The sequence below is a fragment of the Filicampus tigris genome, chromosome 10 (genome assembly GCF_054856515.1).
Source record: "Filicampus tigris isolate MCC_2025a chromosome 10, RoL_Ftig_1.0, whole genome shotgun sequence".
NCBI lineage: Eukaryota > Metazoa > Chordata > Actinopteri > Syngnathiformes > Syngnathidae > Filicampus > Filicampus tigris.
Window position 1 is genome coordinate 11,850,752 of NC_141226.1, and position 16,709 is coordinate 11,867,460.

At 38.6% G+C, this 16,709-nt stretch overlaps 2 protein-coding genes across 2 annotated transcripts; one reads left to right on the forward strand and one right to left on the reverse strand.

Annotated features, from left to right (window-relative positions):
- The first annotated feature begins 6,548 nt into the window (after positions 1–6,548).
- On the forward strand, positions 6,549–9,742 carry ccl25a (chemokine (C-C motif) ligand 25a). The gene is made up of 5 exons (XM_086043186.1): positions 6,549–6,634; positions 7,411–7,504; positions 9,098–9,215; positions 9,298–9,415; positions 9,502–9,742. Exons 2-5 carry the CDS (start codon positions 7,441–7,443, stop codon positions 9,526–9,528), a joined length of 327 nt encoding a protein of 108 aa, XP_085899312.1. The 5' UTR covers positions 6,549–6,634; positions 7,411–7,440; the 3' UTR covers positions 9,529–9,742.
- A 225-nt stretch (positions 9,743–9,967) lies between these two features.
- On the reverse strand, positions 9,968–13,416 carry LOC147140825 (serine/threonine-protein kinase NIM1-like). Its single transcript, XM_086044066.1, has 4 exons — positions 13,220–13,416; positions 12,878–13,153; positions 12,065–12,333; positions 9,968–10,931 (listed from the first exon to the last, which is right to left on the reverse strand). The coding sequence occupies exons 1-4, from the start codon at positions 13,272–13,274 to the stop codon at positions 10,197–10,199; spliced, it is 1,335 nt and encodes a 444-aa protein (XP_085900192.1). The 5' UTR covers positions 13,275–13,416; the 3' UTR covers positions 9,968–10,196.
- Between the last annotated feature and the right edge of the window lie 3,293 nt (positions 13,417–16,709).

Consider the following 16,709-nt stretch of genomic DNA (forward strand, 5'->3'; position numbering starts at 1 on the left):
AAAGCACTTTACAAAGCCTCACATTCACCCATTCACACACACCTTCATAATGAGAAATGCCACAAACTATTAAAAAATCTACATTTAAAAATAAAACAAAACAAAACAAAAAAATAACCACTATTATTAACAGCAGTGTGTTAATGTGGCTTAATGAATGGGGAAAAAAGCACTCTTTCCGTGAATAAATTGGAATGTGAAAGAACACTGTCTCATTGTAAAGTTCTTTATGGTGACAAAGTAAAGTGCGAAGTGCTGAATATGCATGCACAAAAAAAAAAAAAAAAAAAAAACACCCCCACGCACCCCTGCAAACACACACACACACACACACACGCACACACGCATACAAAGAGTCTGTGATTGCTCATGTTTGGTAAAAAGAGAACCAAAACAAACAAATCCAAAAATTACATTTCACAAGAGTTGACATTGCGCAAAGCCATAAGGCCCCAAAGGCTTCCAGAAAGAATGATACTTAACATTTTCCCTCAGGCGTGACCACAACAAGCTGCCGCTTGTGTTCAGCGCTTGCCTCATCCTCTGCTTCTTTAGTGCTTGGAACCGTAACGCTTTATCTTTTCTTTTCCCATCCATCAGTGCAATACCAGAGGGTTAAACCTGACAGCAAATTCACCCTTTTATAAACAAAAATATTAAAGGAGCCATTGCAGTGTGTTTTCGGAGTAGCATGCCGTATTTGCGTTTCTTAAATAGGATTTTGTTACATTGTCGCTTGTCAATGACAATAAAACAACAAAACTACAAAAACAATGAAATATGAAAAAAACATTTAAAAATTAATTAATTAGCTTGCAAAGAAATGAACAAAAAATGACCTTTTGCTTCTCATAATAATAATATACAATACCACTAGATCATAATCACGCAATTCACGCACTCGCTCACTGAGCTGGGCATTTTACTAAGAATTGAGCTTCGATCATCCGTCAGCAGCGAGGGTAACCTTCCATTGTCCGTCACCCGTCATTTTCCCGGGGGGGGGGGGGACAGTACCCGTATAGAGGCCGGTCCTCCTCTATTTTTAACGACGGTCCAACGAAACTTTCACCCCACCCCTGTAAACGTAGCCACTCACTCACTCTGCAACCAACCAACAAAGTTTTTTTTCACATACATAAAATGGTGATTTTTCTTAAAGCAGCACAGGGCAGAAAATCAACCTTAATAAAACATTTTCACAACTCTTTTGATGAAATATTGACTTACGAGTGCTTGAATGGGACTTCTGTCATGCCTCAGAGGGTTCTGTATCGTTTTTTACTGGCACTAAGCAACTTTGAGGAGGATGGAAGCAACCCTGGCACACAAACAAAAACACAAAAGTATTGTTTGAACAAAATTTGATTCATTACCTCATCGCTATTCATCTTTCACACAGCCAATGGAAAGAGAAATGCAATTCAGCCCAACTTGCAGGCCAGCGAAAGCTCCGGATTTTTCGACACTACGCTCAAAAACTACGCGCTGGGAAATGTGGTTAACTTTTGTAAAAACACTGCCACTTTTGTCCACGTGGCGCCGCCATAATCAACAAAAACTGACATGACAGTGTTGCTTTAATGCATTGTACCATTATTAGCTGTGTTTTGGTAGCTTAATGGTTAGCACATCTGCTTCACAGTTTACAAATGCTTCCTCCCATGCTCCAACAAGATGCATGATAGGTTCATTGAAGACTCTAAATTGTCCATAAGAGTGAACGTTTGTTTGTCTTTATATATAGCCTACAATTTACTGGTAACCAGTGCAGGGTGCATCTCTGACGCTAAGTCAGCTGGAAAAGGCTCCATCTCAACCGCGACCCTCGTGAGGACAACACTTTAGAAAATGCATTGATGGATGGATGATTGTGTTTTAACGTGTTTTCCAACTCCAAGTGAACTTGCAAGACTTTTGTTGTTGTGGCCAACTACCACAAGCAATCCAGGGTAGCTTGCTGACTTGTTTGACAGTGTTTGTCTAACTAACTAACTAATTGCCTTGCATTATTCACACTAGTTTGTTGACTAGCTTGTTGGCTAGCTTGCTAACTAGCTCAACAAAATACAAATTAACTAACTCACAAACAAACCAAATGACTACAAACACACCAAACAAAGTAAACAAGCAAAAATACTACCTAAAAAAAACATAACACTTTGATTAGGATATTTCATCCTGCTAGTTTGTCAACTAGTTTGTGGGCTAGCTTGCTAACTAGTTTGAGAGTTTATTTACCAACCAGCCAACCAACCAACCTACCTACCTACCTACCTACCTACCTACCGACCTACCTACCTACCTACCCACCTAACAAAACACTGCACTATGCATACTTGACTAACAAGCAAATGAACGAACAAACAAACCAGGTACTCTTCACGCTTGGCTAACTAACGACAAGCTACATAGCTAAGAATGATATGTGACCTTTTGCAAGTCGCACTTTGCTAAGTAGCTAACTTCAACTCAACAAAACGACATAAAATAACATGGCTTTTGTTTTAAAATAACAATAACAGCACAACTGAGTTTATAATTATATTTCCAGCCCCTCAGGGGAGCCTGAGTTTGCAATGTGTTACTACGTCTTTGACCAATAAGAATGGAACTGTTTTATAATTGTTTTTATTAATTATAAATTAATGGTTTCCCTTATTCACCCGTGCTGACTTTTATTTAATTTTCTGTCTTTGTGTGTCGTCAGTGTCTTTGTGCACACAATGCACTAAAGTACATTTTCACTCATGGCCAGCTATGCCCGCGGGTTAGATGCGTTCTTTGCGGATGCGTGCCTCACCAAAGTCAACATGGCACTAAAACAATGTTGTGTTGTCGGGAATGAGTAATGACGCTTTGGCTTGCATCCAAACCCCGTCGGCGTGGACCATCAAATCCCGATAAAGCGATGTCGCCATTAATCTGTCTGTAATATTTTGATAATGCACTTGATAAGAACAGATAATCATCGTTTGGCTTCTGCTTTGCTGAGTTTGCAGGTGCTATTGTGAATCATTCTGATCTCAAAAGAGCGGGACAATAAGACTGTGCTATTAACATTTGCAGCAATTGCTCTGCGAAAGTAATTGCCACCCCAAAAATGCTATCTAAATAAAACCAAATGAAGAAATTGTGCGTGCCCACCAAATTCAATGGGGAGATGGGCTTAGACCCTACTACAATCTCAGAGGAACTATTGTATTGTATAAAGAACATTCGTATCTTGACTTACGAATGACCCAACTTGAGAATTTTTAAACATACGAGTCGTTCCTCAGCCGATTTGTTGTATTGATTGGTGAGAAAAAAAAAATCATTTAGGAGAGCTAGTGGCAGGGAACTTCACAACAAGCAGCAGTTAATGAACAATTCTTCTGAAAAGAGGCAACATTTTTTGGGGGGCCTCAAACTCTTCTGTTCCGAGTAGAAGTTTAAACATAAAACAAGGCCCATGTTAAATGCCCAAGTCATTTTTGAACGTTTTTGGAAAACAAGAGCAAAACAACAAATTCAACAAACAAGAAAAGTCCAGTTGCCTTGATCAAACCTTCACCAATTAGCATGACCTGGATGACTGAGAATCGACACAGACATAAAGGCACAGACAAAATCTTTAACAAATCTATTCATAGATTTTTTTATTGTTATTGTGACAGTAATTTAAAAAATAACTTTTTTAATTATTCAATTATCCTATTGGGCTAATGACATGTAGACAGACAAACTAACAATACCCACAGAACCGTCATAATAAATTCTTTTTAAAAAAAAGGCAAATATTACTGCAGCTTATTGAGTCATTTAGCTGCGAAAATCTTCTTTTATTATGAATGTCCGTTTTATGCAAGCCCATAGGCAAGGTACACACACCAAAACGAGAATAATGTCAGTGAAGCATGAAATCATAATGCACAGATTGTTCAGTTCTCCATTCTAATTAATGTTGCTACTGAATGTTTTTAGAAAGTATATAGTGTCCCGCCATATGGCCGATGGTGAACTAATACTATCGTTTTCCAAATATTCGCATTTTAGCCTCGCAAAACGCTGTTGTCATCAACGGACAATCAACATGAGACTCATCCACAAGAAGATTATTTGAGGTTAACAAGCGGATGGCGTCGTTCATCCTGACCAAGCGGAACGACACTCTTGTGACGACAACAGCTCCACGTACGCTTCGTTGGGCTTAAGTGCTGCGCTTGAGACCCGGTGGGAGTGCAAACAGACAGCGGCGCTATCAGATATCCATCTTGGACACTCAAGACCCATTAAGCGGATACATATACATTTTTTGTTGTATTGTGCTGTTGTACCTCATCATTTTGGGTCAGTGACTATGAAATTATGCATTAATGTTTCTCTTCTTTGCGTACATTTTTTTCAAATTTGCAATATTTTCGACTATTTATTTTTCATCAAATCAGGAATCGAAAACAAAATCGATCATGCCATGACCACAGCCGATAACACGTCCAAATACCACCACAAAAATCCAAACAATCTACATTTCTATGAAACACAGTATGAGGATTCTTTTTCAGTGGTTCTCAAACTTTTAATACCGAGTACCACCTCAAATAAATAAGTACCACAATAAATAAATGTTTGAAAACAAACAGTTCTAAAAGATAAATGCAAATGCAATGTACATAAAGGTTAAATACAACTGAACTGTGTAATTGGGGGAAATAAAACAACATTCAAGCCACTGTCACATAATGCAGTTTGAACATTTAAATCAGTCTTTCACATAGTTAATGTCAATAATGCCACACAGGCAAATAGTAAATGAACTGCATTTATATGGCACTTTATCTACACCATACGGAGCCCAAAGTGCTTAAAAAAAAGAAAATCTACAGTATGTATTTAATAATTTTCCCTTCAAAATAAGAAACAAATCAATCCCTCATCAGTCATGTCCATCCAATCAATCGCAAATCATGCCACACAGGCAAATAAAAACAAAATAGAATTCGAAATGTCTGTGAAAGACACTATATATTCATATTTTCTCAAGAAACAATTAAATAAATGGAAATTAAATAAATACTCATTAATAATGTCAACATTTAGTGTCAATCATTCATGACAATAACATCACATATAGGAAAAATGAAACATCTATATATAAGTGCATATATACATTTTTTTCTTGGGAAAATGCTCATCAACTATGTGAATAATGTCACAGAGGCAAATTAAATTAACATTTCTATGAAATACAGTAAACATGCATAAATTATTCACTTGAGAAAAAAAATCATTAAAATATTAATGCCAATAATTATGTCAAACAATAATGAAAATCAAATCATGGTAATAATGCCACGTAAGGGAAAAGAATATCGACATTTCTATGTGGAGGGGAAAAGCCTGTATTTGTACATTTTACCCTTAAAGAAAAAAAACATCAAAAGAAATGCATCCCATTCCAGTATGGCTGATGACAGGAAACAGGCTTTTTGTTTGGTGGGAGGTTTTTGGTGAGCATTTACAGTAAAGTTAAGACGAGGCTGACAGGCTGACAGACGCAAACTGCACCTGATGATAAATGAACGCCGTAAATAGTCAAAACGTTTTTCAGGGAAGCGCAGGCCTCACAGGCTGTCATCAGTCAGGCCCTTGTTGACACAGTATGATTTGTTTCCAATTTATTGCTTTACTGTGGAAATGAATTGCCTTTTTTTTTTAACAAGGGCAAACAGGGCAACATTTCATTTCATGCCAATTTGACAGGCCACACACTCAGATGCTGTTAACACAAAAATCAACCACAAACTACCAGTGAGGTAAATTTACAGTAAATGAAAAAAAAAAAAATCGAAATTTCTATAAAATATATTACATATTCACACATTTTTTTTCTTGTTGAAAAAAGATACATCATTAAAATTCCATGAAATACAGTACCCTCCATATTTATACATTATTAATATTGAGGGGGAAAAAAATTGACATTCAATTGAATACAGTTCAGAACCTGTATTTGGTTGAATACATTTTTAATTTTAAAATGAAAAAAAAAAACTTCATATCAATAACCACTGTCAATCAATCTTGCCAGTTGCTACACAGGTATGTGGAATACAGTACAAACTATGTTTGTACATTGGTACCGATGCCAATCAAACATTCCAATAATTTCACACTGTATGGGATACAATATTATAAAACATTTTGGTCATTTTAAAAAGATCATGCAAAATTCAATTACTGTACTTTAAAAACTGTCAGTCATTCAGGTTATGCCAAATGGGGAAAAAAAAATCAACATGTCATTGAAACAGTCCCAAAAGCTGTCTTGCCAACATGTCGTTCATCACTTCACTTGTTGTACTAAGACATTCACACAGCTATTTCCTCGTTAAGTTAAATCAATAATGTCATGTCGGCAGACAGCAGGTCACCACAAGAAATGTATTCGACCAACATGTCTGTCATCAAAAAAAAAAAAAAAAACACATCTTCTGAGAAAGTGAAAGAGAAATGAGTTGGGGTACAAAGGTGAGTCGCTTTTACGGAAATAGGACACCTGGCAAGACGCCCCCTTTTTGCCTTATAAGAAGGCCTCGCCTGCGCAGGTAACACACACACCGGATCAGCTACTTGCAAGCCCAACACACAGGTGAGCCACACACACACAGCTGCATTTTATTGTGGTCAACTTTTCTTTTTTTTTTTTTTTTTTTACACTTGTTTGGGATTTAAAGAATGACTTTATGTGAGGTGACTGGCCTCCCAGTCACGTTATATCTCTTGTTAGTTGAGTCTGACAGTGGTGTTAACATATTTATACACTTGTATGACTGTGACAAATTTTAACATGGCATATGGTCAACTTATTTTTACACAGGTAGAACTTTTACAAGTGCGGAACATTTTTTGAAGTGTGTGGTTAAATTTGTACACTTATGACTGTTAAAAATGTCCTAATCATCAAGTTATTTTGACACTTTTCAGGCAATCACAAAAAAATTAAAAAGTGTATGGTAAATTCATTTTTACACGGGTGTGTTAAATCGGCTTAAAAATGTTCAAATGTTCACCAGAATTAGATTTTAGAATGGGGTTAAGTGTTTATTTATTTTTTAAACCTGCGTGACAGTGAAAAATGTTACATTGCTGCATGCTTAATTAATCTTTATACTTGCATGACTTTTATGATTGTTAAAAATCGGTTTGAGTGTGTGGACAAATTTATCTTTACACTTGTGTAATTTAACCAACGTTAAAAAATGTCTTTGAGAGTGTGGTTGGATTATTTTAGAGCCCCAAAAAAGCAATCTTACGTTTCCTGCCTCTTTCCCTCAAGTGTTTCCTGAAAGCAATGCGAGCGCGTCCAAAGGTTCGCAGGTGGACAAATAAACGCGTTACTCATTGTGTTGATTATTATGATTGCAGAGCTGCAGCCTAAAATTGATCGAGTGCAGCATGCGTTTCGACACGCCACTCATCCTCTTGGTCTTATCTTGCCTGAGTCAGGCAATGGCACAAGGTGAGGAAAAACACAACAAAAACCAGAGCTGGGCAGTCCGTCCCTGGGCCGGACCGGTCGGACCCTGCGGCCCGGCCGGATGCCCATTTTTGGGGCGGAAGGGTGGGGGGGTGACACATTTTAAAAAATGGCTGGACTAAGCATGGCGGATGAATAAGGGTAGGGGGGGTCGCGGCCGGAAGGGTACCCAGGTCAAGGGTGGAGGGTCGCGGCCGGACCGGGAAAAAAGGGTCAAGTGCCCAGCTCTGACAAAAACACTCCAGCTGGTTATTGTTATTTTATTATGGTGACACTTAACATACCACAGGAGATAAAGTGAAGGTTAATGAGGGTTGCTGTTTATTGCCCATTTGGGGGAAGGCGGGACATGTCCTCATTTAGCCTTCACTACTTCCTTCTGGAATTCAATTGTGGATAATCCAAATCAGAATTATTTACATCCAAGTAGACTTCACTTTTATTGTTGTTTTAGGAGTATCTTGAGCAAGGGAATATAAAACATTTGGCCTGATTCCAGCTATTTTCTCGCCCCATCACAATTTCTCCTGCATGTGAAAGGTCGTTTCTTGAGTACTGATTGATGCAAAGGACTACAAGGCTGACAAATTTGCTCAAATTATTAGGGGATGAATCACCATTGCACTCGCTATCTTATCTCTACCAATGTTACAGTTTGGTCATGCGCTTCAATAATGACCTCTGAACTATAGTAGGCATTCAAAAAAATGCTGTCAATACCAAATTTACCGGCACAGTACACCAATGCAAGTGTAGCAACAAAAAAATGTTGATTTTGTTTTAGCTCATTGATAAGTGGCACTATTTTAATTTTTTTAATTGCCGCACAAAAAAATACTCTTGACCTATTTTTTCAACAGGCGGGATACCTGGTGTCTGTGAGCACCACATCAGTGACCCCTAACCTAAACTAAAGTAAAATAAAGTCTCCGAATCAGAAATTCAAAAGTAAAATCATTTATGATAACAAAAAAGTAAAATGGGCTGTTGCAGTGTAGCTTGGCTACTGTAAGTCTTTTATTTAGGTCCTTTATTTGCTGTTTATTTTGCTTTATTCATTATTTTAGTCATTGTTTTTGGGGGCGTATTTTATTCTGATTTTAATAATTATTGTTTTACATGCTGTTTACTCTCCTTTGTTTTCTGTGCATCACTTTGAATTGCCTTTGTGTATGAAAGTTGTGAAATAAATCTGCCTTGTCTAAAACAGATTTCAAATATCTAATTAGGAATATCTGTGTACATTTTTTATTGACATGTATTAAAGTTAAGTCTTGCAACCAGAAATTTGAAATAAAAACTCAAGTATATTATTCAGATTTCTTAATATATTTAAACAAATACTGTATTCCATAATGTTACATTGTATATTGCATGAAATATTTCAATTGAAACAATTTATGTGTTATGTTTAAGTTTAATAAGTGCTCAAAGGGGCACAGATGTGTTTTCATTTAAATGACAAGAATTGCCTGTATGTTTAATTCTTGATTTTCACCTTTTAAAGGGCCTAGAGCAGAGTGCATCAATTCATAACAATAATCATAACAATGCAAAACGTGTTATCTGCTTCAGTGTCCTACGACGACTGCTGCCTGACGTATGTGAAAGAGCTCGGCAAAAGGACTCAGGAGCGTGCGGTCAAGTACAGAATTCAGGAGACGGACGGAGGCTGCAACATCCGCGCTGTCATGTGAGTGTTTTTTGCCCTTTGGAAAATGGGAAAAGTGTCGAGCATCCACTGAATTCCTTCTCCTCCTGTGCCATCCTTGCAGCTTCACCATGCGGAAAGGCCGTGTGTACTGCAGCGACCCGCAAGAGACGTGGGTGCAGGAGTTGATGTCCAGCATTGACAAGAACGCCGTCAAACACGTCAAGAAGACCGCCCTAAAGGTTTTTATTTTTAGCTTTTTTTTTTTTTCATTTTTATTTTTTTTATGCAGTGCATCGTGAAACTGTGCCTTGTTTGTTTTCTGCAGCGCCACAGGAGTCGCTTGTCCAGCTGAGTGAGACCTCACCCTCTTGGAGAAAAGGACACCCACGTTTTTACTTTCACTTTTGACTTTTTTGCATTGACTGGACTTTTTTTTTATGACGTGACCATTAGATGACGAAACAGTGTTTATGTGCAAATGGAAACCATGAAATGTGAATCTGAAATGTCTGTAGCACGAGCACTTGCTAAAGCATTGTGACAATAAACCTGCTTAGCATCTCAAACGCCGTGTAAATGAATTATGTGCGTGTTTATTACTTAGTGATTTGGTTGTTTAAGAATATTGTCATATAATCTGTCTACGTGTGTTACTCCACCATTTGTGTTCAAACATTTGTCGCTTCGAAAATTGCAGCTATCAATGCAAACCGTTAGCATGCCAGTAGTATTTTGAATTGTTAGTTTCCTCTAAATACAAACTGTGTCATTCAATTATTCGCGCTCGACCTGTATCTTGAAAAACTCATAAGCGGTGTCATTCGTAAGTCCTGTCCCTCCTGTATTTATGCTATTATTCTAATACCACATTCATATCTATGGGTGGAGCCCGGGAGCCAAAAATCAATAATTTGCTACTGTTTCTTTAAATCCAATGTGTTTATTTGATACCAATCTCACACGCACTAACTTACCCCCTATTGAACACTAAGCTAAAAGAAGTCTGAAAGCATGCAGCGCTTACATGACGATACAAACCGCAGAGGTGCGTTTGTCCAGCCGCTTGAGTCTGTTGCGCGTCTCCGTCATGCAAACGTAGCCGTAGCCCGCCGCTTCGGCCGACATCCTCCTCTGGACGCGGTGCAGCAGAATGCGGTAGGCGCCAGTGACAGGGGTCCTCAGGCCGGGCGCGTTGTCCAGAAGGTGGCGCTCCGTGATGCCCAGCTCCTCCAACGCCGCTTTGACGCTCAGGTCGTCGGCCCCGAGCGCGACGGACGGCCCAGCCAGGTGCACGGGTGTCGGGCGGCAAGCGAGGTACGCTTGCGGGTAGTCGACACCCCTCAACCACTCGCAGGACATGATCTTCGCCACGCTGAGGCGGTCGGCGGGCACGGGTCTCAGCAGGCCCCGGATGACCTCCCCGCAGGGGGCCGGCACGTAGGAGGGGATGCTGTAGGAGCCCTGCAGGATGCAGCGCCTCAGCCTGCCCGTGTTGGTGGCTGTGAAGGGCATGGTGGCGGTGGTCATGAAGTAGAGCAGAACGCCCAGCGCCCACATGTCCACGTGGCGGCCCACATAACCAGAGCGCCCGAAGAGCTCGGGTGCGGCGTACGGTGGGGAACCGCAGAACGTGTGTAACACGTCGTTGGGGCGGCACCAAGTGCTGAAACCAAAGTCGCCCACTTTGACGCAGCACGAGCTGGTGAAGAACACATTCTCCGCCTTCACGTCTCGGTGCACGATGTTGCTGTCGTGCTGCCACAAGAGGACATGAAGTTAGTCTTTACAAAGATGAGTTTAAGAGTGGAGCCAAAGTCAAAACCAAACATTTTTTTCTGACTGCAAAAAAATGATGATGATGATGATGATGATGATGATGATTATTCATGTTTTATCCTTTATTAATACTTTTTTCTGTACTTTTATTGTGGTATTTTCCCTATAAATGTTATATTACATTAATTAATATTATTCAATGTATTGTGAAAAAATAAAACACTATACAACGGTAAAAAGAATATATTGTAAGTATTGATAACCAATCAGAAATACTACTACTACAACTACAACTACTACTAATAATAATAACAACAATAATCATCATCATCATCAGATTGATTCAATTAATTATTCATTATAGCAAACCAATAAAACATTTTAGAAAAATAGAAACTGACCCAAAGAAAAAATTTTAAAAAAGTACAGTAATACCAAATCCTATATAGTAATAATACCACATGAGACTAAGAAAAATATAATATATAATATGATTAGCACTAGAAGGGGGAAAATACCAATTTAGATGAAGGAAAACTAAAAAGCATAAAAAATATGAAATACATCAATATAAAATCATACCACATGTATTGAAAACTAGTATAAATGTTCTTACCATACTACTACTACCAATATTAATAATATTAATAATAATAATAATAATAATAATAACACCACGAGACAAAAAATGCAATAAATGTCAACATAATGTAAATTAAATGTAATTTATTCATTAAAAGCCATTTTTAAAAATAGTATGAAAAACAAAAAAAAATATGATGAATACAAATAATGCTAATAAAAACACAAAATATAGTGGACAAATACGTTATGAATTAAATAGGAAGTGCCGGGGTGTGTACTCTTTATAAGACCCCACTTATTAATTCATAATTTCTTTCAATTCTACTATATTTATGATATATCGGTACAACTAGCCATTTCTAAAACTTGAATTTAACCATTTCCTTCTCTTCATTACCTTTCTTCGCTTGGTGACAGGGAGAAATCCCATATTGTTATATAGCAAATATGGTCATTGCCTTGTAAAGGAGAAACAATACATTGGTATTATTTCTTGTGTCTGTCGTACGATGTGTGCTGACACTCACCATGTGCTTGACGGCGGCCAGCAACTGAGCAAACACCAGCTTGCTCTCCAGGTCAGAGAGGCGGCCCCTGGTGCAGATGCGGGAGAATAGCTCCCCTCCGCTGGCGTACTCCATGACCAGGTACAGCCTCTTGTAGGTTTCAACCACCTCGTACAGGCGCACGATGTTGGGGTGCGCCAGTTTCTCCATGCACGAGATCTCCGAGGCGAACAGTGCCTGCGAGCGCTTGTTCAGGCGTGCCTTATCCAGGACTTTCACCGCCACTCTTTCTGTGAAAGAAAAAAAAAAAACACTGTTAATTCACCCATTTCCTGTTGTATGGTTATCATCATACTTTTCCTCTTTGCAATCACTTCATCTTTATCAGTTTCTTTGTGAGCTGCAGTTCCACCAAGACAGCTTTAAGGAATAAAGGCGCAAGGTTTTCTTAGGTCATCTCTCGTGTGTCCCAGAGCTGAAGAAAATTGAGATACTGCATTTTATTAAGGCTACATGCCTTACTTACAAATAAGCTCGCCAAAATAGCAATTAAATCACTCCGCCAGCTTCTCTCGTGTTGGAGGCGCTTCTCTGATGACACAGAGAGGTCGCTCTCACACACATTTTTCAAATCGCCACACCCTGCCATTGTGGCAGAAGTCGTTTTGTAGCCCTGCGCCGCCCCCAGCAACATTCCATTCTATGGTACCCGCCGCTCACCACATACACAATGAATGGGTTCATCGACGGCACGCTGTAAGTGCAGTGTGAAAAGGGTATTGCAGGGATCAAGTAAAATCAACTAATGCCTAACACTACTGAAGCCTGACTCACCTTTGGTCAGGTCATGTATACCCAGTCGGACATGAGAAAAGTTCCCCGATCCGATCTCCCCTCTGAGCTCGTAGAAGCCCACCCGCCGTCCAAATGTGAGCTCGTCCATCACCCTCTCCGAGTGGTTCAGGTCGTACGATGCCTTGGAGAACGTCGTGTGCCGCGTTACCTCCTGCTCGGCTTTGAGCTCCTTCCTATCCGGTTTTTGGTTCTTCTCTACGATGTTCCGGGACGCTCGTTTGAACACCTTCTCCGGGTGTTGGCCGGGGCGACCCCCTAAGAAGAAGAGGAACATATAGTTGGACCTTTAAGACACAAATTCATCACTTTACATGCACTTACATCTCTTCGTGTTCTTCCTGTTGCGCTCTGTGTTGCTCTTTTTGTTCAAATACATGACTACTATCCCATATAGGCGTTTGTTCCCATAGGAGTAGGTTGCAAAGTAGTTGATGTAAAAGCGACCGCATGGGTAAGCCAGCACGCTCAGGTGATGTTTCCCATATCTAGCGAAGATCTTCAGGTGCTGCTGTCGTCGCTGCTCGCCATCCTCCGCTGTGGCGGGATGATATGGTGGCCCGTAATGTCCCAAGGGCTGTAATCCGGGCTCCTCCCACGCAGACAGACCACAGACAGGCTTTGCAGAGGCTTCCAAACGTAAATGAGGGAGTCTGTAAAACACACCGGTGGGATTATTCTTTATCCTTGCTGTCTTTAAAATGTGCTGCAAGTGATTGGACCACGGCAGACTGACAGCAAGTGTGGCTCCATGTTCAATTTGTGAACTTTCACTATGGAAAATACCAACTCAAATTGATACAATTGTGGTATTTTAACGTATATTCATGTTCCGATTGTACTTTTACATTAAAGGCCCCATTTTTGTAGTCAGGCGGCCTTGCGCTCGGCGTAAAAGCGGGCACATCTTTATTTTGGTGCCGGCAAGTGTAGTCTACCGTGTTTTGGGCCGTGTTGTGCCTCTTTGGGTGTTCCGGCACACAGAGATGCCTCGCCCCCGACGCATGTGGTGTAACACACTTTTGTTATGTTTAATCAAGGCGCAGGCAGACAGAATTGGCGCTCAGCGGACGTGTGGTGGATGTCATTCATTCATGAATATGACACCAGGATGGGACAATGCCGTGAATCATTGTAGAAATCAATCATTGAACAAATCGTAAACATTATGCATCTAAAAAAATCATTTAAAAAATACTTAATCAGCAACCTCGTCACTATTGGCGGGGTGGAGGTGGGTCACACACAGACGCATGGTCATAGGTGCAAGGCCGTCTCTAATTGTCCACATAACATGCATGGCTGACTACATCATCCGCAAGGGGAGATCCTGCAGTTTATCCGCCAAAGTCAGAACGTGTCTATTTCTACCACTGTACTGTTCGGGGTATAATTGTATTTATTTATTTAGATTTAAATCAATATGACATTAAAATATTTCATAATAATGCAAAAGGGGAACTATTTAATATCTGTACCTATAAATGGACAGCTAGCCATTTATTTGCTCATTATATGGCACAAAGAGAATTTCAAGAACTTCAACAAATTGTCCCACCCGGTCCAAAGGGTAACTCGCTGACACAGTGACCCAGACACAAGACAGCATAACACCAGACAGACACACGCCCTGACTCCAGACAGTTTACATGCCACTGGACTGCAAAGACCTGATCAGCTATAAGCTTTATACTTACAGTACATGTTGCCTGTGGATAAGCCAATCATCTCCAGCCTGGTGAGCATGTCAGCACGTGATGAGGACACTGCAAGTATGTGCAGATTTGAACATCATAATTCACAATGACACTAACGCGCAAGCCTCGACAACATTATAAGGTGTCGTAACCCTGCACACAATACATCTAAACTGTAACAATACAATATCCCAAATTTAATAGTAATGGTAAATGGGCTTTCACTTGTATAGTGCTTTAGGTCCTCAAAGCACTTTTGAAACGGTTTCCTCACCGATGACGCAGTATCGGGACCAACTGAGGGTTCAGTATCTTGCTCAAGGACACTTCGACATGGTCACAAGGGTTGAGGATTGAAACCACAACCTTCGGATTGACCACTCTACCATTGAGCCATGCCGACCCCTGACAAATGTATAAGTTGAGATATGGTAATGACAGCAGTATAAGGACGTAAATAACAAAGCACCTTTTGTTTCAATATTTTAATGAATAAGACTGTTTTGACTTTTTAATGAGTTAAGGCAATGATTTTAGCATTTTCATTCAGTATTTCAGAGATATGTTTATTTATATTGTATATTTGACTCTGACTATCTTATTATTCATATGAATGTATTATCATTATGTTACAAATAAAACATGTATTTTGTATTTATCTCCTAATAGAATACAAATATTAGCTATAAAACTCAAATCATATTTTTGAATATGTTAAGGAAGTATTATATACATATATGTATACATATTTTATACATGTAATATACATTACTGTCAAATTCACATTGAGAAACACTTACATTTTTGTAATGAATTTAATTTTCTCTATTCAAAATAATAATCAAAATGTATAACTATATAATCCATATAATATATAAATCAAGCTGCAAAGCAAAATAATATATAATACATATAAAAATAAATATTACATTTATTTAGATGTTTCAAATGTAATTATATTTAAAAACAATTTATATACATAGAACTATAAAACCCATATGCTATAAAAAGCAACCAGCAAGTAAATATATTCTATTCATTTATTTGTATTTGGAATGTATTTTTTTTAGATACAAATAAATACAGAATATATATCATGATAACATCCATAAAATAACCCAGATAAAATAAAATAAAAGTTTGCATTTATTTAATATCTATTTTTAAAATTATCCATCTATCCATCCATTTTCTGTACCGCTTAACCTCACTAGGGTTGTGGGCATGCTGGAGCCTATCCACAAAAAAAAAAAAAAAAAGTACTAAAAGTACTAGAAGTACTAATATACTAAATAATAACAAACTTACGTATAAAATTCAAGTAATATTTCCAAATCTAGTTTAAAAAAATATGATGTAAACAGGTCTGGGGAAAAAGTGTATACTATATATATAGAAAATATACAGTATATAGAAAAAAGAAAACAGGAATCCTAGTACAAATAATATGTTGACCGTTTCATGGGTGAACTGCAGTAGCATGGCATGCATTTGACAAGGCAACTAATTTAATCAAATCATTAGTGTATTTTAATAATCGTGATTACAAGGATGGGAATCGCCGCCATGATTCATTTTGAAAAGCAAACCGCAAGCGAAACTCATCCATGATCAAGGTGTCTGGGTGCTGATCCCCGCAGAAATGAGGGGATCACATCAGCATATCAAACACGGACTAACACTCGATTAGCACGCAAGTTGGCGGTCAAATTTAATTTAATAAAAGAAAACTAATGCTCTCTGCCTTTTAGAACCAGGGCAATTTTGCATGAGGGCCAACAAGAAAATATGGTTAAAAAATAAAAATATTTTATACTAAATACAAAGCAGCGATGCAATAAATAAATTTCGTTTCAGTTAGGGCTGCACAATATATTGAAAAAGTATCAATATTGCGATAATGGCCTATGCAATAGCATATCGCAAAGACATGCAATCATTTTCTTGTGGAATTATATGCTTTTATCTGACTGATCAGTCCGACCAGTCAGATGCAAACTTAGATGTGCATTGCCACCCAATAGTTGGATATTATCAAGGGGAATTATAATTCATTTGCTAAGAACACATTGAGCTTGCTTATTTTGCTGCATGAAAAAATGTACTTCTTTCATTAG